This window comes from Balaenoptera physalus (assembly GCF_965194825.1).
Source record: "Balaenoptera physalus genome assembly, chromosome: 12".
NCBI classification, from domain to species: Eukaryota; Metazoa; Chordata; class Mammalia; order Artiodactyla; family Balaenopteridae; genus Balaenoptera; species Balaenoptera physalus.
The window spans coordinates 48,460,443-48,484,884 of NC_138897.1; the positions used below are offsets into that span (position 1 = coordinate 48,460,443).

At 34.6% G+C, this 24,442-nt stretch overlaps 1 protein-coding gene across 1 annotated transcript in view; it reads left to right on the forward strand.

Moving 5' to 3' along the window:
- Nucleotides 1–24,143, forward strand: part of CCDC178 (coiled-coil domain containing 178) — a gene marked incomplete at its 5' end in the record, with an annotated part of 45,054 nt that extends 20,911 nt beyond the window's left edge. Inside the window, 3 exons of the mRNA XM_082418783.1 lie at nt 9,984–10,060; nt 17,911–17,996; nt 20,034–24,143. Coding sequence (XP_082274909.1) covers nt 9,984–10,060; nt 17,911–17,996; nt 20,034–20,293 — 423 coding nt within the window. The 3' untranslated portion in view covers nt 20,294–24,143. The remainder of the gene's footprint in view (nt 1–9,983; nt 10,061–17,910; nt 17,997–20,033) is intronic.
- Between the last annotated feature and the right edge of the window lie 299 nt (nt 24,144–24,442).

Here is a 24,442-nt window from a genome sequence, read left to right on the forward strand (position 1 = left end):
AAATGGAAAATTTTATTCTGTGTGGTGTTGAAAATGAAACTGTTGACCACTTTCTCCTTCTGGAAAAATCCCATTTCTATTTTTTTTTAGTGTCTTTTGCTAACTTGACTCTAACAGGCTTTATTCCTACTTTGGTAGATATTCCTTCCAGTCTTTATGGCAGATTATTTTTCCTCTGACCATATTGGAAATACTGGTGCTCCCCAGACATGTCCTCTTCTCATTTTACTCTCCCTTTGGGTAATACGATTTGAATTTATGTTATTTATGTACTGTATGCTTATACCAACTTGAGATTCCCAGCTCAGATTTCACTTTTTTTATAAGACCTGTATACCCAATGCCTACTGAACATCTTTTTATATATATCTTTGAATCACCTCAAATTCAAAACATATGAAACTAGTTATTTCTTTCTTCTGTGTTCCCAGGTGCAATTAAAGGAACATTATTCACCCAGTAACCTAAGCCAGAAAGTTGATTAATTATAATGACTGTTCACTTTTCCTTTATATACAATTACTAATTTTTGGGGTTTTTTTAATTTAATTTAATTTTTTATACAACCGGCTCTTATTAGTTATGAGCAGCTTTTCATGTGCCTCTTGGCCATCTGAATGTCTTCTTTGGAGAAATGTCTATTTAGGTCTTCTGCCCATTTTTTGATTGGTTGTATGTTTTTTTAATGTTGAGCTGCATGGAGAATGTTTTGTAGTAAGAATCAACCAATTACAAACCATGGGCCAACTTCAGCCCAAAGCCTGTATTTGTAATACCAATAAGCTTAGAATGGTGTTAACATTCTTAGGTTTGTAAAGAAAAACAGAAAAGAACATGTAACATGTTGATCTATAAAGAGTAAATATTATATGCTTTTGAAAAAAAATATTGAGCTGCATGAACTGTTTATATATTTTGGAGATTAATCCTTTGTGCGTTGATTCATTTGCGAATATTTTCTCCCATTCGTAGGGTTGTCTTTTCGTCTTGTTTATGGTTTCCTTTGCAGTGCAAAAGCTTTTAGGTTTCATTAGGTCCCATTTGTTTATCTTTGTTTTTATTTCCATTACTCTAGTCTTTACTAGAGGAAGATGGGTCAAAAAAGATCTTGCTGTGATTTATGTCAAAGAGTGTTCTTCCTATGTTTTCCCCTAAGAGTTTTATAGTGTCCCATCTTACATTTAGGTCTTTAATCCATTTTGAGTTTATTTTTGTGTATGGTGTTAGGGAGTGTTCTAATTTCATTCTTTTATATGTAGCTGCCCAGTTTTCCCAGCAGCACTTATTGAAGAGGCTGTCTTTTCTCCACTGTATATCCTTGCCTCCTTTGTCATAGATTAGTTGACTATAGGTGCATGGGTTTATATCTGGGCTTTCTATTCTGTTCTGTTGATCTATATTTCTGTTTTTGTGCCAGTACCATATTGTCTTGATTACTGTAACTTTGTATTATAGTCTGAAATCTGGGAGTCTGATTCCTCCAGCTCCATTTTTTTCCCTCAACATTGCTTTGGCTGTTCGGGGTCTTTTGTGTCTCCATACAAATTTTAAGATTTTTTTTTTGTTCTAGTTCTGTAAAAAATGCCATGGATAATTTGATAGGGATTGAGCTGAATATGTAGATTGCTTTGGATAGTATAGTCAGTTTCACAATATTGATTCTTCCAATCCAAAACATGGTGTATCTCTCCATCTGTTGGTGTCATCTTTGATTTCTTTCATCAGTGTTTTATAGTTTTCTGAGTACAGGTCTTTTACCTCCTTAGGTAGGTTTATTCCTACGTATTTTATTCTTTTTTTTGCAATGGTGAATGGGATTGTTTCCTTAATTTCTCTTTCTGATTTTTCATTGTTAGTGTATAGGACTGCAAGAGATTTCTGTGCATTAATTTTGTATCCTGCAACTTTACCAAATTCATTGATTAGCTTTAGTAGTTTTCTGGTGGCATCTTTAGGATTTTCTGTGTATAGTATCATGTCATCTGCAAACAGTGACATTTTTACTTCATCTTTTCCAATGTGTATTCCTTTTATTTCTTTTTCTTCTCTGATTGCCATGGCTAGGACTTCCAAAACTATGTTGAATAATAGTGGTGAGAGTGGACATCCTTGTCTTGTTCCTGATCTTAGAGAAAATGCTTTCAGTATTTCACCATTGAGAATGATATTGGCTGTGGGTTTGTCATATATGGCCTTTATTATGTTGAGGTAGGTTCCCTCTATGCCCACTTTCTGGAGAGTTTTTATCATACATGGGTGTTGAATTTTGTCAAAAGCTTTTTCTGCATGTATTGAGATGATCATATGGTTTTTATCCTTCAATTTGTTAATATGATGTATCACATTGGTTGATTTGTGTATATTGAAAAATCCTTGCATCCCTGGGATAAATCCCACTTGATCATGGTGTATGATCCTTTTAATGTATTGTTGGATTCTGTTTGCTAGTATTTTGTTGAGGATTTTTGCCCCCATATTCATCAATGATACTGGTCTGTAATTTTCTTTTTTTGTAGTATCTTTGTCTGGTTTTGGTTTCAGAGTGTTGGTGGCCTCGTAGAATGAGATTGGGAGTGTTCCTTCCTCTGCAATTTTTTGGAAGAGTTTGAGAAGGATGGGTGTTAGCTCTTCTCTAAATGTTTGATAGAATTCACCTGTGAAGCCATCTGGTCCTGGACTTTTGTTTGTTGGAAGATTTTTAATTACAGTTTCAATTTCATTACTTGTGATTGGTCTGTTCATATTTTCTAGTTCTTCCTGGTTCAGTCTTGGAAGGTGATACCTTTCTAACAATGTGTCCATTTCTTCCAGGTTGTCCATTTTATTGGCATAGAGTTGCTTGTAGTAGTCTCTTATGATGCTGTGTTTTTCTGCGGTGTCCGTTGGAACTTCTTTTTCATTTCTAATTTTATTGATTTGATTCCTCTCCCTCTTTTTCTTGATGAGTCTGGCTAATGGTTTATCAATTTTGTTTATCTTCCCAAAGAACCAGCTTTTCACTTTATTTATCTTTGCTACTGTTTTCTTTGTTTTTCTTTAATTTATTTCTGCTCTGATCTTTATGATTTCTTTCCTTCTACTAACTTTGGCTTTTGTTTGTTCTTCTCTCTCTAGTTCTTTTCAATGTAAGGTTAGATTGTTTATTTGAGATTTTTTTTTGACTCTTGAGGTAGGATTGTATTGCTATAAACTTCACTCTCAGAACTGCTTTTGCTGCATCCCATAGGTTTTGGGTCGTTGTGTTTTCATTGTCATTTGTGTCTAGGTATTTTTAGATTTCCTCTTTGAATTCTTCAGTGATCTCTTGGTTATTTACCAACGTATTGTTTAGCTTCCATGTGTTTGTGTTTTTTACGTTTTTTTCCCCTTGTAATTTATTTCCAATCTCATAGCATTGTTGTTGGAAAAGATGCTTGATATGATTTCAGTTTCTTCAATTTACCGAGGCTTGATTTGTGACCTAATTGAGATCTATCCTGGAGAATGTTCCATGTGCACTTGAGAAGAAAGTGTAATCTGCTGTTTTCAGATGGAATTTCCTATAAATATCAATTAAATCTATCTGGTCTATTGTATCATTTAAAGCTTGTGTTTCCTTATTAATTTTAAGTCTGGATGATCTGTCCATTGGTGTAAGTGAGGTGTTAAAATCCCCCACTATTATTGTGTTACTGTCGATTTCCTCTTTTATAGCTGTTAGCAGTTGCCTTATGTATTGAGGTGCTCCTATGTTGGGTGCATATATATTTATAATTGTCACATCTTCTTCTTGGATTGATCCCTTCATCATTATGTAGTGTCCTTCCTTGTCTCCTGTACCATTCTTTATTTTAAAGTCTATTTTATCTGATACTAGTATTGCTGCTTCAGCTTTCTTTTGATGTCCATTTGCAGAGAATATCTTTTTCCATCCTCTCTTTTGCAGTCTGTATGTGTCCCTAGGTTTGAAGTGGCTGTCTTGTAGACAGCATATATATGGGTCTTGTTTTTGTATCCATTCAGCAAGCCTGTGTCTTTTGGTTGGAGCATTTAATCCATTCCCATTTAAGGTAATTATCGATATGTATGTTCCTATTACCAATTTCTTAATTGTTTGGGGTTTGTTTTTTGTAGGTCCTTTTCTTCTCTTGTGTTTCCCACTTAGAGAAGTTCCTTCAGCATTTGTTGTAGAGCTGGTTTGGTGGTGCTGAATTCTCTTAGCTTTTGCTTGTCTGTAAAGCTTTTGATTTCTGTGTCAAATCTGAATGAGATTCCTGTCGGGTAGAGTAACCTTGGTTGTAGGTTCTTCCCTTTCATCACTTTAAATATATCATGCCACTCCCTTCTGGCTAATAGACTTTCTGCTGAGAAATCAGCTGTTAACCTTCTGGGAGTTCCCTTGTATGTTATTTGTCATTTTTCCCTTGCTGCTTTTAATAATTTTTCTTTGTCTTTAATTTTTGTCAATTTCATTACTATGTGTCTTGGCACGTCTCTCCTTGGGTTTATCCTGCCTGGGACTCTCTGCGCTCCTGAACTTGGGTGGCTATTTCCTTTCCCATGTTAGGGAAATTTTCAACTATAGTCTCTTCAAATGTTTTCTTGGGTCCTTTCTCTCTCTCTTCTCCTTCTGGGACCCCTATAATGCGAATGTTGGCGTGTTTAATGTTGTCCCAGAGGTCTCTTAGGCTGTCTTCATTTCTTTTCATTCTTTTTTCTTTATTGTGTTCTGTGGCAGTGAATTCCACCATTTTGTCTTCCAGGTTACTTACCTGTTCTTCTGCCTCAGTTATTCTGCTATTGATTCCTTCTAGTGTATTTTTCATTTCAGTTATTGTATTGTTCATCTCTGTTTGTTTGTTCTTTAATTCTTCTAGGTCTTTGTTAAACATTTCTTGCATCTTCTCGATCTTTGCCTCCATTCTTTTTCCGAGGCCCTGGATCATCTTCACTATCATTATTCTGAATTCTTTTTCTGGAAGGCTGCCTATCTCCACTTCATTTAGTTGGTGTTTTATCTTGTTCCTTCATCTGGTACTTAGTCCTCTACCTTTTCATTTTGTCTGTCTTTCTGTGAATGTGGCTTTTGTTCCACAGGCTGCAGGATTGTAGTTCTTCTTGCTTCTGCTGTCTGCCCTCTGGTGGATGAGGCTATCTAAGAGGCTTGTGCAAGCTTCCTGATGGGAGCGACTGGTGGTGGGTAGAGCTGAGTGTTGCTCTTCTGGGCAGAGCTCAGTAAAACTTTAATCTGCTTGTCTGCTGATGGGTGGGGCTGAGTTCCCTCCCTGCTGGTTGTTTGGCCTGAGGCAACCCAGCACTGGAGCCTACCGGGCTCTTTGGTGGGGCTAATGGTGGACTCTGGGAGGGCTCATGCCAAGCAGTACTTCCCAGAACTTCTGCTGCCAGTGTACTTGTCCCTGCTCTGAGCCACAGGTGCCCCCCACTTCTGCAGGAGACCCTCCAACACTAGCAGGTAGGTCTGGTTCAGTCTCCTATGGGGTCACTGCTCCTTCTGCTGGGTCCTGATGTGCACACTACTTTGTGTGTGCCCTCCAAGAGTGGAGTCTCTGTTTCCCCAGTCCTGTCAAAGTCTTGCAATCAAATCCCTTTAGGCTTCAAAGTCTGATTCTCTGGGAATTCCTCCTCCCGTTGCCGGACCCCAGGTTGGGAAGCCTGATGTGGGGCTCAGAACCTTCACTCCAGTGGGTGGACTTTTGTGGTATAATTGTTCTCCAGTTTGTGAGACACCCACCCAATGGTTATGGGCTTTGATTTTATTGTGATTGTGCTCCTCATACTGTCTCATTGTGGCTTCTCCTTTGTCTTTGGATGTGGGGTATCTTTTTGGTGAGTTCCAGTGTCTTCCTGTCAATGATTGTTCAGCAGTTAGTTGTGATTCCAGTGTTCTCGCAAGAGGGAGTGAGCGCACGTTCTTCTACTCTGCCATGTTGAACCAATCTCCTACTAATTTGTTTTGATTCCACCTCTAGAATGTGTCTCAGATGCAGACAGTTCTTCCCATCCATACTGTAGGAGTTTCATTCAGGCCATTCTCATTTTTGCCAGTGTTACTGTAAGAGCCCTTCACTGGTACCTCTGCTTTAGTCATTTCTTCCTCCCTTCCTTCTTCCATATAATAGGCCATATGCCTTCTCTTTTCTAAATATATTGTTGCCAGTAATCTGCCTAAAACCCTCCTCTGAATGTCTCATGTCACAGTGGTTATTTCATATTCCTTGGCATGACATAAAAGTCATTTATAAAATAATATTTATTCTTAAGCTTCATGTCCCTTCATATACTCTGTTTTAGCTTTGATTAACTCTCTTAACCCTGGACCTTAACCCATGCATCTTCTCTTATCTCTGTTTAACCCTCATTTCTTCCCACAAACTACCTTTGCCCTCCAAAGCTTTGGATAGCTGTCTTCCCTTGAATCTCATATGACATTTTACTGACCAAATTAGCACAGTGTATTTTATTTGTTTCTTTATATCTCTGTCCTATGTGATTGTAAGATCTGGGAAGTTAAAGTCTATTTATAATTCACCACTAACCATAGTACCTACTAAAACCTGGCACATTATAGGCATTAAATACTTCTGAATGAATGGATTCAGGAATGATTTTTTAAAAATTATGTCAGGTTTTGCACATGCTTTTAAATGCATGGGAAGGATGTACTTGTTCTTAAGTTTAAAAAAAATTTTGGCATGTTGTTTGATAAATATTGCCTATGCTTTCAAGATGATTTGGACTTTTGAATAGGGTAGTTATAGGAAACCCCCTATTGACTGTGAGTTCAAAGTTAATGAGTATTTTTTTCAGATGAAAGTAGGTCACAGTTGTGGGGATAGTATTCAGCGTTAGTACTCACATCTACAAATATTTTACAGTAAAAGGGAGATTCCCAACATGAAGTTAATTTTTTTGAGTAGAAAATATTTAGGTTTTATGAATACTTTCTTTGTCTCAAGAACTTAAATAGCATTTAAATATTCAAAATATTTGGTAATAATTTCCAATAAAATTATGGAGTTAAAAAATCAGGGTCAGTTAGAATGTTACATGTATCAAGCAGGAGTTTGTAGGCAGTGTGTTTTAGAGCTATAAGTAAATAAAGTATTTTATTTCAACCATAATTTGATGATTCTTAATATCATACATATTTAAAGTATGTCCAATTTGACATTTTTAGTCCCCCCCTTTTGTTTCTCTTTGGTCTTTTAAAGAGACAGAAATAGGAAATGCATAGGATTTTGTGGTTAGTTGGATAAAATTGATTATAAGTCGTAATCAATATTTCTAAATATCTCAGATATTTATCGTAATAAGTAATATTCTAAGCTTAATAATTACAGAAATTGTATTAAAAATAATTTAAAGTGACTTTGAGAGATTTCTAAGACTTGTCTAAATATTTCAGATAGGAAGCTATACATGGAAAACTCAAATTTTCCTCTGGTATTGTAGGCCTTCCCTATGTGAACCATTTAAGTATCCTGATAATTTGATTACTAGGTACCTAGTAAATTTTGCCTTCTACCATCAGATCAAAAACCGATTAAAATAATTTTTCTTTATTGCTTTATCACTTACCTCTACAAAAATGTTGTGAGGGTCAGGACTTCCCTGTGATCCAGTGGTTAAGACTCCCTTCCAATGCAGGGAGTGTGGGTTCGATCCCTGGTCGGTGAGCTAAGATCCCACATGCTTCATGGCCAAAAAACCAAAACATAGAACAGAAGCAATATTGTAACAAATTCAATAAAGACTTCAAAAAATGGACTATATAAAAAAAAAATCTTTAAAAAAAAGTTGCGAGGGTAAGTTTTTCATCTTAAAATATTTCTCCGTACCAAATATAACTCTATTTCTAAAAATTTAGGTAGCATGTTTTTATCATTATAAAATACATCATTTTCTATGTCATAGAAAATGTGCTATAAAGAGGATCAAACAGAATATTAATTAAGCATTACTCAGTTAAGCATTATTCACTTTAAAATTTGGGACAATTATGTCACAGTACATTAAAATGTCTCTTAACCAATTTCCTTTCTTGTGATACTTTAGCTTCAAATGAATTCTTAGAACTAGTATCACATAAATTAGCCTGATTACAGGTATCTGCACTGTGTAGGACTCTTTGAGTTTCCATAATCAAGTGATGTCATTTTTCCCAATTATTAATTAGTTTAACATCTATTAATATATTCATCAAATGTTCATTCTCTTCTCTGCCTGTTTATCATTTGCCATTTTCTTTCTGGTTTATTTGTAATTTCTTGTTGACTTGTAGGAATGAATGATTATCTTTAGTTTGTTGTGTAGGTTTTAAACATATTCTCTCATTTGACTTGTCTTTTTATGTTATCTTTTTTTAAAAAAAAATTCTTAATTTTAATGTACTTAAATTTATCATTTTCCCTTTATTTTAAGTGTTTTGGAACTTGTTTAAGAAATCTTTTCACTATTTCATACAAAATTTTTCCTTTATTTTAAAATTTTGAAGTTTTTTACTTGAGATTTAATTGTTTAACAATGTGAATTTATTTTGTGTGTGAGAGAATGGAATAGGTAGGTATTTTCATTTGTAAAAATATGGAAAATTATTTTTATCAACATCAATTTTATTGCAAAATCCAGTCGTTTCTTAGAAATCAGCTATATCACATCAATCATATATCAAGTTTTTATATATGAGTATATTTATTTCTGGCTTCTTTGTTCCACTGGTTAATTTTATCTCTCTATGATAATACCTCATTTTACTAATTTACATGCTTTATAATATGTTTTGATACTTGATATGGTAGTTCCCTCTTTTTTTCCTTTTTTAAACTTTGACTATTCTTGGTACATATAAATTTTAGAATAAGCTTGTCATGTTACATGCAAACACCCATTGGGATTTCAAACAATTACATTCATCGGTTTTTTATTATGCAGGTGAATTTAGTCTCTCCAGGGTTTTTTTTAAGATTCCTTTGAGTCTCATACTATTGGCCCAAGAAAATTCCGGCAGTATAGCAAATACCAAAATCTGTTTAGAAGAGAGAACTGAGTAGGAGGTAATGGGGAAAATGGGCAAATTGACAAAATTTTCATGCTAAAATACTGGTTTTGTAACATATTTGTATATATAGTATTCATTTAATGTATATCTGTGAGTATATAACTGTGTATATAGATACAGATAAATATATGGATAGATCAATTGTCACATATAAGTAGAACATCTTATCCTTTCTGCCCATTTGCATTAATTTTCTGTTAATTGCTGTTCATGTAGTTTTCCCAATTTTTTTCTTGTGTTGTTATTTCTTACATATTTATAGAAATATTGATAGATATCTCTTTTGTGTTAGTTGTAAATTGTTATTCTGCTTGTACAATTCTTTTAACTTATTTATGGTAGCTTTTTCATAGAGATATTAGTGTGTAGACCAATCTGTTATCTGACAAATTCTGGGATTTTTGTAATGTTTAAAAAATTCTTCCTCATATTAAGATTATTAAGATTTTTAATTATTTCTAATACTTTTTTTTACATTAAGTTTCTTTAACCATCTGAAGTTTATTTTTTTTATTGCATGAGGCAGATGTGATACTTTATTCTTAGTTATTTGAATTATCCTAATATTATTAATTGATTGTCCATCTCCATTTTAATTTGAAATGGAAATTTTATAATAAACTAAACTCTCATATATATGGGTAATAAAATGATTACTTACTTTAGCCTATTTTATATTTGGATGACACTCATGCTAAATTTCATTTTTCTCTTTTTTAGTATTGTGGAGAAAAGATATATATGCCTGGAATTTATTATTACATTCAGTATAAATTTTCTTATTTTTCATGCTATAATCTCTCCTCAAATATTTGGATATTCTTTTTTGTCCTTGTATCTATAAATAGTGGACCAGACTGATTACTGGTTGCTAGCATAAGTTTTTGTTGTTTTTTGTTGCAGTTATTATTTGTTTGCTTTTTAGAAGCTGTCAGGATCTGCTTACATCGAGGGTTTTATCCAGTGTATAAAATTTTTACTCAAGCTCTTTGTAAATAGGAGGTAATATGCTTAGGCAAGGAAGTTGTGGGCCTTTTCTTTTGCCTTAAGAAGCTTACTTTTGAGTTTGTAGCCCCTTAGAATCTTTTCCCTCATTGATAAATGTGCTTTTATTTTTCCTCACTCACCTGTTTGGGTCTATGTAAGATTCTGCTAGTTATGTAGGCCCTGTTTTGTTTCTCTCTAGAACCATAACTTCTGTTCTTAGATAGCCTCTCCCTCTTAGGCAGATCTCCAATGTGGTTAGAGAATTCTTCTCATGGCAATGACTAGAAGGTAACTTCTCAGCCATGTATTCTGGATTCTTGGGATAGAAAGCAGTAAGACTGGACTGGCCCATCTCATCACAGGCAGCCCTTTAATTATGTACTTTGCCTATCACCTGGTTATTCTCACATACTGGGAATTTCTCGTGAGTTCCACACAGAACTTTTACCTCCCCTGAAATGGTTTCCACTTGTCTCTTTTGAGTTATACTTTTTTTTGCTCTCTTTTCATTATCAGTCTCATCTGATTACTCTGTTTCGGGGAATTCTTCTCAAATATATGTTCCAATGATTTTATTGACATACCTATATATTTTTTCCCAGAAATTTTGGTATAATACAGGAATTGGGGAAAAGTAATTATGTATCTTCAATTTAAATTCTTGAATTAGAGATTGTCTATGAAACGCACAACATTCTGACTGTATATTCCTTGTGTTTTTGTTAATTTGTGCCCCTTAGAGCCCAAGGTAGTGTTAGAATATATCTGTAGAACATGACTCCTACCAAGGAGTTTATAGTCCAGAAGAGGGATATTACTCTGAAAAACTAAATATTTGTGAACTTACATGTAATTATGTATTTTCCACTTTTTGGTAATATATTAAATATCATGCACTTACGATTGTGTGGAAAGTCTTTTAGGAATAAATGGCATTTGAAGTGACCCTTGATGTAAAGGTAAAATTTAGAAACAGGTAAAAGATGAGAACAATTAGGTGTGAGTAATAATAAAAGGACTAGCTAGGATAAATATATAGCTGTTGTGGAAACAACAGAGTATAAGTTGACAGAAATATAATGGGGAATGTGAAGTAGAGTATTTGTAATTTTGTCAGTGAGTTTAGGCATGAGTTAAATTTACTATTGTCTTTTTTTGAATTTTATTTTATTTATTTTTTTATACAGCAGGTTCTTATTAGGTGGGAGGTGGTGGTATGATGAATTGGGAGATTGGGACTGATATATATACACTAATATGTATAAAATGGATAACTAATAAGAACCTGCTGTGCTATTGTTTTTAAGATGTTAAAAATTTGATTTTTTATTGAGATCTTTTATTTTGACAGTTTGAAACGTCTTTGGAAGAATGGTAAGAACCTTATGAACCTTATGTTCAAATTTTGATGATTAATCTGCTGTAGATGAGTTTATTTGAAAAGAAAAGGGAAATTGAAAGCAGAATTTTTATACTAGATATTAAAATTTATTTTTAAAAATATAAGAATTAGGATGTCTCTGGAAATGGCAGAATAGGGATTTCCAGGGTTGTGTCCTACCACAAAAACAACTGTAAAGTTGGCAAAACTTGATGAGAATCAACTTCTGCAGAAATGCGGAATCTAGTCCAAAACTTAAAACAACAAGGGAAAAAGTTAAGGAAGAAAGAGGTACTGCATTGCATGAAGGAAGGACTGTGGCTAAATTGCCCACTTGCCATCCTCCAGCCCTCAGATCAGTGGTGGCCATGAAGCAAATAGCCTGACTTGTGGTGCAGATTGCTAGTGCCAGAAGGAACAGTATGGACCTTATTCTTAAAGAATTATGGTTCAGTGTTTTGCTAAGTCTGATGACTCCCTGAAGGACCAGCACAAAGGATTGTCTTTGTTTTTTCCTGACTAAGAGCAATCACAGAGCTGGAACCACTTCCAGGCAGTGTTTGCTGAAAGTATTTAAAGTCATAAGTTTGCCACCAATGTCTGAGGCTGTGGATTAGTCAGAACAAGCATTAAAAAGATGAAAATGCCTGGGAATAAAGAATTTGGGAAAAGAGATACATGGGGGAATAGGGTTTTTCAATGCTCTCATTTATACTACAGAATCTTAAAGTGCACACATGTGAACAGTGTTGGACATATGCTCAGGAAGGACCAAGAAAACTTAGTCTTTTACCTCTGGCTAGCCTTTAGTATCTGCACAGGTAAGAATTGAAGGTAGAGGCAGAGTTGTAAACAGCCTGGATAAACATTAAAGGAGTACTCCAAGTCGGAGCCAGTCTGCTAAGATTGGGAGTGTATATTTTTCCTTTTTTCCTTTTTTTTTTGGGCCGCAGGTATTTAAGGTAACTTGGACAAAACTCAAGTTCACCAGTAAGCTAATGAAACACTTCAATGGCCACAAATGAAAAAGAATACAGATATTACAATAAGTGTTTAGAAGAATCACTAAGCAAATAAAAACCCACCACAAACAGCAAAAATAAACCCAGTAGAGGGAGGGTAATTTTATATCCATATCACATTAAAATACTCAAAATTTCCAGATTTTTACAGAAATTATGAGGCAGGGAAAGAATAAAAGAAAATTTGCCCCATTAACAAGGGGAAAAAAGAAATGAAGGAAACTGGCTCTGAGGAAGCCTAGACATTGTGCTTATTGGACAAAGACTTTAAGTCAACTGTCTTAAGTATCCTCAAAGAGATAAAATAAACTATGGACAAAAAAACCCAACAAAACCAGGAGAGTAATGTCTCAATAAATATAGAATATCAATAAAGAAATAGAAATTATGAGAAAGAATCAAATAAGACATTCTGGAGCTAAAAGATACAATAACTGAAACGAAAAATTAGAGATGTTCATCAACAGATTTGAGCAGGCAGAAGAGAGAATCACTGAATTTGAATATAGATCAATTGAGATTATTCAGGCTGAGAAACAGAAAGACAAAACAATGACGAAAAATGAACAGAGCTTGGTAGACCAAGGGACACCATCAAGAATACAAATATATGCATAATGGGAGTCCAAGAGTGACAGGGGAGAGAAAAAGGGCATGAAAGAATATTTAAAGAAACATTGGTTAAAAGCTCCCCAAGTTTGATGGAAGAAATCAATCTGTACTTCCACTAAATTCAGTGAACTCCAAGCAGGTTAAACTCAGAGATCCACGCTAAGACATATCATAGTAAAATTGTTGAAAGCCTGGGACGAAGGTAGTATCTTGACAGCAGCAAGAGAGAAGTTGCTCATCATGTACAAGGGATTTTCAATAAAATTTTAAGTCATTTTCTCATCAGAAATTATGGAGGACAGAAGGCAGTGGATTGACATATGTAAAATGCTGGAAGAAAACAACTTGTCAGACAAAAACTCTGAATCCTGCAAAAGTGTCCTTCAAAAATAAAGGAGAAATTAATATATTCCCAGATAAAGAAAAACTGAGGGGCTCCACACATTATCAGACCTGTCCTATCAGAAATCCTATAGGTAGTCCCTTCAGGCAGAAGTGAAAGGACACTAGACAGTAACTTGCAGCCATATGAAAGAACACCAAAAGTAAAAGTAGCTATAAAGATAAATACAGGCTTCCCTGGTGGTGCAGTGGTTAAGAGTCTGCCTGCCAATGCAGGGGACATGGGTTCGAGCCCTGGGCTGGGAAGATCCCACATGCTGTGGAGCGGAGAGGCCCGTGAGCCACAACCACTAAGCCTGCGCACCTGGAGCCTGTGCTCCTCAATGGGAGAGGCTGTGATAGTGAGAGGCGCGCACACCGTGATGAAGAGTGGCCCCCGCTCTCCGGAACTGGAGAAAACCCTCGCACAGAAACGGAGACCCAACACAGCAAAAATAAATAAATAAATAAATTTTAAAAAGATAAATACAAAAATTAGTATAATTGCATTTTTATTATGTATCTATTTTATTTTTCTATCTAATTAAAATTAAATAGATAAAACAATAATTGTAAATCTATATTAACGGGTACACAATGTATAAATGTCTAATTTGTGAAAATGACAACATAAAGGGAAGAAGCAGATCTGTAAAGGAACAGAATTTTTAATACTATTGAAAATACGTTGATTTTAATTCAAACTTATTTTTTGTGAAGTTGTTAATTGTAACATCTAATCTCCAAGGAACCACTAAGAAAAACTGTAATAAAACAAATAAATAAAAAACACAGAAATCCAATAAGAAGGAAACTAAAACAATAAAATCAACTAACCACAGAAGAAGGCAGTTATGGAGAAATTAAAGAATAAAAAGATAATATAGAAAACAAATAGTAGAATGCCAGAAGTAAGTCCTTTCTTATCAGTAATTACTTTTCATGAAAATGGATTAAACTCTCCTATCAAAAGGTAGAGAGTGGTAGAATGGATAAGAATACATTCTCCAACTACATGTTGTTTATAAGAGACTCATTTGATGTCCAAAGACACAAGTAGGTTGAAAATGAAAGGATGAAAAATATATTCCAGGAAAATGGTAACCAGAAGAGAGGTTGAGTGGCTATACTAATATAACACAAAATAGACTTTAAGTCGAAACATATTCAAGAGACAAAGAATACATGATATCTTGATAAAAGGGTCACACCATCAAGAAGATATAAAAATTATAAACCTATACATACCTAAAAACCTCAAAAGCATGCAGTAAACTGACAGAAGTGAAAGAAGTAGACAGTTCTATAATAAGTTTGAGAATTCAGTACCCCCACTTTCAATAATGGATAAAAGAACCAAAAAGATCAATAAGGAATTAGACTTGCACAGCACTAAAACCATCTAGGCCTAACTGACTTGTGTAGTACTCTCCACGCAGCAACAGTAGAAATCACATTTTTTTCACATTCACATTGAACATTATTCAGGATAGATTGAACATTATTAAGCCACATTTAAAAATCTCAAAAATTTAAAAAGATTAAATTCATACAAAGTACCTTCTCTGACCCAATTCAATGAAACTAGAAATCAATAATAGGAGGAAACATGGAAAATTCAGATATGTGTATAAATTAGACAGCATGCTCTAAAAAACCCAGTGAGTCAATTTGTAATCACAGAAGATATTAGAAAATAATTTGAGATGAATGAAAATGAAAACACATGGTACCAAAACTTATGAGATGAAGTAAAAGAAGTCCTCAGAGGGGAATGTATAGCCATAAATGATTACATTAAAAAGAAGATTCCAAATCCAGTAACCTAACTCTAGCTTACAGAACTAGAAAAGAATGAGTGTGCTAAAACTAGCAAAAGAAAGGAAATAATAAAGACTAGAACACAGATAAGTGAACTACGGAGTAAAAAGAAAACAATAAATAGTATAAATGAAAACAAAAATTGTTTCTTTGAGAAGATCAAACAAATTAACAGACCTTTAGACTGACAAAAAAAGAGAACACTTGAATTAAAAAATTCATTAAAAAATTGGGGACATTACTATAGATCTTGCATAAATAAAGATTATAAGATAATACAATGAACAGTTGATAATACTATGAACAACATATTAGATAGCCAAGATGAAATAAACACATTCTTTAGAAACAAACTATCAAAGCTGACTCAGGAAGAAGTAGAAAATCTGAACAGGTCTGTAATGAGTAAAGAGATTGAGTCAGTAAAATCGCCCAACCAAAGAAAAGCCCAGGACCAGATGGCTTCACTGGTGAATTCTACTAAACGTTGAAAGAAGAATCAATACCAATGCTTCTCAAACTCTTTCAAAAAATAAAAGAGAAGGAAAAACTTTGTAACCCATTCTGTGAGGTCAGCAGTACCCTGATACCAAAGCCAGATAAAGACATCACAAGAAAAGGAAATGTAGACCAATCACTTTGAATATAGATGCAAAAATTCTTAACAAAATATCAGCAACATGAATCCAGCAACATATTAATAAAATTATATATCATGACCAAGTAAGATTTATCCCAGGAATGTGAGAGTGGTTCAGAATACAAAAGCCAATCAATGTAATGTATCACAGTAATAAAAGGAGGTGGGGAGAACTCATGTGAACATCTCAATTGATGTGGAAAGCATGTGGCAAAATCCAACACCTTTTCATAATGAAAACACTCAAAAACTAGAATGGGAAGGGAATTTCTAAAACATGGTAAAGGACATTTATGAGAAACTCTTGACTGACATTACACTTAATGGTGCAGACAGAAAGTTTCCAACCTAAGATCAGGAATAAGACAAGGATGCCCATATCTTGCCACTTCTGTTGGACATTGGCACTCTCGTGCAGTGCTGGTGGGAATGTAAAATGGTTCAGCCACTATGAAAAACAGTTTGGTGGTTCCTCAAAAAGTTAAACCTAGAATTACCATATGACCCAGCAATTTCACTTTGATGTATATACACAAAAGATTTTAAAACAGGTGTGCAAAAAATAAACTTGGGGCTTCCCTGGTGGCGCAGTGGTTGAGAATCTGCCTGCCAATGCAGGGGACATGGGTTCGAGCCCTGGTCTGGAAAGATCCCACATGCCGCGGAGCAGCTAGGCCCGTGAGCCACAACTACTGAGCCTGCGCGTCTGGAGCCTGTGCTCCGCAACGAGAGAGGCCTCGACAGTGAGAGGCCCACGCACCGCGATGAAGAGTGGCCCCCGCTTGCCGCAACTAGAGAAAGCCCTAGCACAGAAACGAAGACCCAACACAGCCAAAAATAAATAAATAAATAAATAAATTAAAATAAAATAATAAAAGCCCATCTCTTGGCCCATTTACAAAAAAAAAAAAACTTGTATACAAATATTTGTATCATTAGTATTTATAACAGCCAAAAGGTAGAAACAACCTGAAATCCTTCAGTGGACTCATAGATAAATGAAGAGTGGTATATGTGTACAGTGGAATATTATTCAACCATAAAAAGTAAGGAGGTTCTGATACATGCTACAACATGGATAAAATGAAACTTCCTGAAACTTACTTCTTCTTCAGTACAGTGAAAACTAGTCTAGGATTCAAGAATTGGACCAGAAGCATACTGATAATGAGAAATATTTCATTATTGAATATATAGAACTTTAGCTAGAAAGATTCTTTAGAAAAAATATAATATTTTAATTTGGACATTTTTCTAAAACCTTAACATCAAATATGAAATAGTATTTTTACTCCTTGCATTTTATATTGTCTCCCCAGAAACTGCTAAACTGAAATTAGAGAAATAACTCTCAAATTATTTTCAGTAAACTCTTTTTTTTTTGATAGCAACACTCTCTAGAAAAGAGTGATATCATTAAAAACAGTACTGCTTTACTATCCCCTCAAAAAATTTCAGGTCATTTGTAACAAATTTTAAATTTCTCTTAATTTACCATGAAGTATAAAACCCATTTCCTATTAGAATTTTGCTATGTACATCTCTTATATAGTACCATTAATATGTATAGTAAGTTTCATCACACATTTAAAATTCAATATTAGAACATCACCTAGGGGCTTCCCTGGTGGCGCAGTGGTTGAGAGTCTGCCTGCCAATGCAGGGGACACGGGTTCGAGCCCTGGTCTGGGAGGATCCCACATGCCGCGGAGCAACTGGGCCCGTGAGCCACAACTGCTGAGCCTGCGCGTCTGGAGCCTGTGCTCCGCAACAAGAGAGGCCGCGATAGTGAGAGGCCCGTGCACCGCGATGAGGAGTGGCCCCCACTTGCCGCAACTAGAGAAAGCCCTCGCATAGAAACGAAGACCCAACACAGACATAAATAAATAAATAAATAAATAAATCCAAAGTTTAAATTAAAAAAAAAAAAAAATCACCTAAAATTTGTTTTACTAACTTTAAGTACAGCCTTCTTTTATTAATTGATTGCTTCTTTCCCGTTATAAAGGAGCAGAACTTCTTTCACAAAAGAGCTGAAAGAAGATCAGAGTGTTGCTACACCAGTGAAACAGGTCATACCAGAAGAATTGAGAGGTAAAGTTGTACCTCATACTAGAAAAGTATAATTATATTTAAAAGCTCATTGGCTTTTCATTTATACATTTCTCATTTTCATAAGAATCATGTATAAGAGTTTTGTAATCCTTATGATTGACTGATAGAGGAAAGAGCCTCTGTATTGTTTGATTAAACATTTATTCAACAAATATTTATTCATTACTGTACTATACCATATACTGCTCTAGGTCCTGAGTATATAATTATCCCTGCCCACTTCTCAAGAATCTAACTGTAATTCAGTGCTGTCCAGTAGGACTTTCTGTGATAATAGAAGTGTTCTATGTCTCACTGTCCAATAGGGTAGCTACTAGCCACATACAGCAGTTGAGCACTTAAAATATGGCTAGTGAGACTGAAAAATTTGATTTTTAAGTTTAACTTACATTTAAATGTAAATTAGTTATGTTGGTTCATGGCTACCATATTGGACATCACAGCTCTTCTATATATATAAATTAAGACTAATATTCTTGTCAAAATTTCCAAATGTAAATGTATAATAATTTATATACTGGTATAAAATTTGTGTTAAAATTACTTCAACATATTTGACTATATCCTTGACATTAAACACTTCCTCCTACCTTTGCCACAAAAATTTGTTGAACACCTTCCTTTAGAGAAGGATAACCAGTAAACTTAGGACTTTTTAGAAGCACGAATATTTTGTTATTTAATGCTGTCATTCATAGTGAGACTCTGTTTTTACTATTTTTCATTTATAATGAAAATGAAAACCTGATTTATTCTTAATTTTTCAAATGACAAATTCTAGGAGAAAATATCAATCTATTAATGGTCACAATAACAGTTAAATAAACTACAATTATGTTTATTATAAACATGTATATTTGACTCTAAAACACAAGACAGTATCAGGATGAGGAAGATTTGTGGTATTTAAGTGTTTATGCTAATAAAAAATGCAGGTGGTTGCTCACTCCATATGAAACAGTAAAACTAATTGAGATGGTATTCTGGAAAAAAATTCGGAGAGATATTAAATAGAATGAATTGGAGACACCTTAAGTTATACACAAAACTTTCCATTTTCCAATGGAAAATTAATGTCTTTATTGTCCAAAAGTAAAACAAACCAAAATAAAGATCTGTCAGCCACCTTTCTTCTTGATCCAGTTTCACTGTTTTACCTCCAGCCCCAGCTCTTTGGAGGCTTTGCCTTTCTTGACACTTTGTGTTTGTTTATGTCTTCTTGTCATGTCACATTTTGGCAAAAGCCAATGTTCACAAGTATAAATCTCACCAGAATGGGACTCATATCCGTCTTTCTTACTGATCTACCTCCAGGGAGAGAGCATACTGCGTAGGACATAACAGGCTCTCTACCCATTTCTTGTATAAATAGATGAATGAATACCCATGTTAATCATTTTGTTAACATTAAACCATATCATTCCAGAGCTGTGAACCAAGAATCACAAATATCTCTCATAAGGGAGTTCATTTGTATTACAACTGACTAAATACAATTTGGAAATGACAATGAATTTCTGGCAAGGCTAACTAGGGATGTTGTTATCTGATAAGGTAAAGAACATAAAGTGTCTTGTTTCTAGGAAACTGTGAGGATTTTCAGTATTTATCTGATAAATATTAGATAAATATTAGATAAAGCATTATGGTTTGCTTTTCTCATAGAATGGGAGGAAACACAAGCATAATTTCAAAATAAAGCTCTATAATACAGCTTATGAATAGAACATGTGTTTTTCCCTCAGAAAAAAATGTGCGTGAAGATACTGGTTGAGACTTAGCTATTCTAATTATTTGATAAAATATTTATTTCAAAATCTGTCTTTATAGGTTATAATTAATGTTATGATTGTATTATAATAAAACTGTCTTTACAAGGCTAATTCACTTTTCTACAATTCTCATAGTAAATATATAAATACTAAAAAGATGGCAACACAGCTAGTACCCCTGTTCCCACCATCCAGCTTATTGGCTGATTCATTAACCAATGTGAATACATATTTCTCTTTTAAGATGAAAAGTGTCCAGAATTAAAGCAGGAAATGGAAACATTGCTATCAGAGGCCATCCAACTCATTAAAAGTCTAGAAACTGATCGTGCAGAAGCTGAAGAAGCTTTAAAACAACAAAAATCAAGAAAGAAAAGGATTAGCGTGCAAATTGATTCTTGGTCAGTCTGGAAACGTCAAGAAATCCCGTTAGCTGTGCAGAAAGGTAATAATAAGGATTTTTCATATTGCCATTTACTTTGTTGGAGAGGCGTGGATGATTAATTGAACCTCTGAATTAAAAAATTACCTCTGTTTAGAGTGACCATATTATTCTGCATGCAAACCAGTGCGTTTTTGAAAGATACTATTAATAATAATGCTGAGTTTACAGACATAAATTGGGGCTGCACTGAGCAAACCTGGACCTGCTGTCATTTGGTGTTTGTTGGAAATGCCATTGAACTTGTGGTACCCAAGGGTCATGCAAACATTTGGTACATATTTCCCATAATGACTACAATATTTCAGTTACTAGAAATTTAGAAATTTAAAGTGATTGCCAGTTGGTGGCATCAGCCACATCTTTAAATCTCGGAAAATGAGAGAATTCTAAGTGATATTTTAGGAACTTATTTGCATCTTCTTTTGAGAATTCAATAGTAAATTTGCTTTGGGAACTTCTAGCAGGCAAAGAAACAGGATGTTTCCAAGAGTCATGCAGGTAACACATGTTTAAAAAGGAAACTCTGTCTTTTAGATTACAGAATGAGGGACCTGTGGTCAAGTATTAAACAGTCTAAAGGTATTGGATTTTTCATTTCCAAATACCGTGTTCATCAAGCGTTCCAGACTACCTGATCCTACCTGAGGCTGGAAGGTTTTTATGTTATCATAGGGTAATAATTTTAATTCAGGATTCACATGCTTTAGAAATGGGTTATATTAGGGTTTCCATATAACACATGATTTAAGCCAAGACACCTTTGAGAGAAAAAAGAATGCTATTAATTATTATTCTGGGACAATAGCCATTAATTCAAATTATGTCAGACTCCACCCGTACACATACCTTTATCATAATGTTATAAATCTTCTAAAGCTGTAGTCTCCCAAGTATAGTGTACACATTTCAGGGAGCTGCAAGAAAAGATGAGATGGTTCCTCAATTATGCTCTTTTAATAAAAAAAATCAAATGTAGACTTAATGCCTATTTCCACCTTTTAAAGTAATATGAAGCTCACAGCTTAAACTCTCCGTTTGTTCACTCCCTTCTCGTGCTCAGAGCTCAAGAAGCAAGAAATGGGCTCAGAGCCTAGGCTGGGACTAAATTTAATCCAACCTTTGTCTATGCTCTCTGCCACCCTTTACTAAAGAGCTAACTATATAAAAATTATGCAAAACTCAGGTAACAGTAGACCTTTTTCTACCCACATTTAAAGTAATGTATTTTATAAAATATTTGGTGTCAACAGCTGTTTATAACAATAAATAATTCATTCGGGCTTGGAGTGAGTTTGCTCTGATTCATAAGGTTTTTGAATAGGATTTGTGATGTGCATATGCTACTAATGTAATAGCATAGGTATATAATTTATAAGTGTGTACATACATACATATATATTGATGTTTTAGAGGCAGCTGAGGCTGCAGTAGGGTCAGAATAGTTATCGGGATCCCAGTAGATTGTTGAGTGGATTCATATTCACATCCACAGAGAGCCATCTGCCATTTTCCTAATTGTTTGAGTGGCCCTTCCTTGCCAATAGTAGTAGAAAAGTCGGGGGTAGGGAAGGGATAAATTGGAAGATTGGGATTGACATATACACTACTATATATAAAACAGATAACTAATAGCACGGGGAACTCTACTCAATACCCTGTAATGGCCTATATGGGAAAAGAATCCAAAAAAGAATAGATATATGTATATGTATAACTGATTCACTTTGCTGTATACCTGAAACTAACACAACATTGTAAATCAACTGTACTCCAATAAAAAATTATAGAAAAATAAAAATAAACATAAATTAACCCCCACCCCAAGAAAATGAAAGTCAGTGTTGAGGGCTGATTTTCTTTAACTTTTTGCCAATCAATTTATATGTAATCTCATATACCCTTTATAAGAGTGCTTAGATATTATAGTTTGGGATCTATATGGAGTTCTACTTAAGGATTTACCAAAATAAAATTAAATTGAGATACGTGCCTGCACATTCTAGGAGCCTAATAAATGCATTTTGAACGAAGACGTACATCCTTGCCGTTGCTTATAATTTATTGTTTGAGTTGCCTTTTATTCAGTATTAGTAATGATCTACTTAAAAAACTGAAATTTATGTTCATCTGCTTTATTTTATTTAAGTAGCTAACGTATGCAATGAAATTTAGCTTTATTATGACTGTGTATTTCTTAAGTGCCTTCTGTTTGTAACATATTACTGAAAAGTTTATGTGCTTTCAGGAATGTGCTGCAATTATATCGATATATTTAGGATATAATCTCTAAATATTTTGAATTTGTTTACAAACTATAAATTTATATATTTTTACAGTCTGTTTAGATTCTCGAAGTCTCTAGCATATGTGACAGGAAAAACTTCTAATTTCCATAACAGCCTTACCATTAAGTACAATGTGTGTAAAAGTTTTGATAATTTGGGGGGGGTAAATTTATGGAAATTTACTTCTTTCTAGGTGTCTTGTGGTTCCTCCTCCAGATCCATCCATCCCCCTAACCACCTCACCCATGCTTGTAACTTTTGTTTTGTGGCCCATGAGGCTGATGTATAATAGACTGCATAAAAGATATCTTTTGCACTCTGTCCTCCTTCTGGGTTCAGCCAATGGAAATCAGGGGCAAGAAACCATGGGAGATGACGGAGAAGAGTAAGGCTGAGGTATTGTACCTCTGACCACTTTCCTTTCTGCTTGGTCACTGCACCCCTTTCCCAAATGACAGCCCTTGGCACTCGATATGCAACTAATAATCGAGTAAATGCCTCTTCTTTTCCCTACCAAAAAAGATAACCAGAAATAAGTTTTTCATCATGAATTGGGTGCTGTATGAACCTATAAATTATAAAATTGGATGTGCCTAGCAATGTTTCCTTATAAAATAAGAATACATATACTATATTATACCCAAGCAGCATCTGAAGGCACAAATAAACTAATGACTCAGATTCCCCTGGTACTCCCATTGTTCCTGCTTCTATAAATTCCCTGTCTTTTCCTTAACTTACATTTATGGCTCCACGTACTTCCTTATGACCATCTAATGGGAGAGAAAAACAATCACAGCCCTGGTTTATGAAAAGATTTGAATGGTATGTTGATATAATTTGGGGAGCTACTGTATTACAATCTCAGTATGGAAAAGGTGGAGGCAAAATCACCTTGAAGAAGAAATAACCTGAGGTATAGATGGGAAGTGGCAAAAGGGATTGCATAGTGGTCAGGGACTTAGAAAGAACATGAATGTAAGACCGGTGAAAGGAAGTCTATGAGAGAGTTTTGGGGATTAACCTTTCAGAAAGGATGGGATGTGAAGATAATTGTGTCCCATATAAATGCTCACAAGAGTGCCTCTGCTATGGAGGAAGATCTGAGTAATTAATAGAATGTTAAATATTCTGATTTTGGTTTTTTTGACATTGTTTTGTCATGTGAATTAATCAGCTATTACTACAACAATTCTTTGTAACAAGTCACTTTGGAACTCAGTTGCTTAAAACAATAATCATTTTTTTTTTCCACTCATGAGTCTGTGTGTTGGCTAGGGAGGATTTCTTCAGGCTGCAGATCTAATGGGCTTGACTCAAGACTGTGTGTTGGGTTCAGGTGAGCTTCATGTTTCTCTCATCCTCACTGGCTAGCAGCTCCGAGGGCCATGGTTTTCATGTGGCAAGTGAGGAGAGTACAACATAGTGAGTAAAAAGATAGGATGCCCCTCAAGATGTTAGCTCAAAACTGGCATACTCTCACTGTTACTCACATCCTTTAGTCAAAATAAGTACCATGTCTGAATCACAAATGAATGTGACAAGAAACTATCTTTAATCCAAGGGGGAGGGTAGTGAACAACAGTTTGGTCTGTCATAGCTTGCTTCTGATGACTCTCCCTGATACTGAAAAAACAAAAGTTTTCAGATATTGAACATGAGATTATAAAATGAGTATGTTTACTGTGTTTCAAGAAATAAAAAGAGAAGTTTGAAAATAAAAACAAGGACTAAGAGACTATTTTTAAAAGAAAGCAAAAGTGGAAATAAAAAAGACTTCCTAGAAATTAAAAATATATTATTCAAAATTAATAGCCCAGTGGTTGGTTAAATGGTTTGTTAGACTAAGGAAGAGAAAAGTAATATCTGTAAACTTGGAAGAATTTGCATGGAATGCATCACAGGTACACAAGGAGAAGGAAA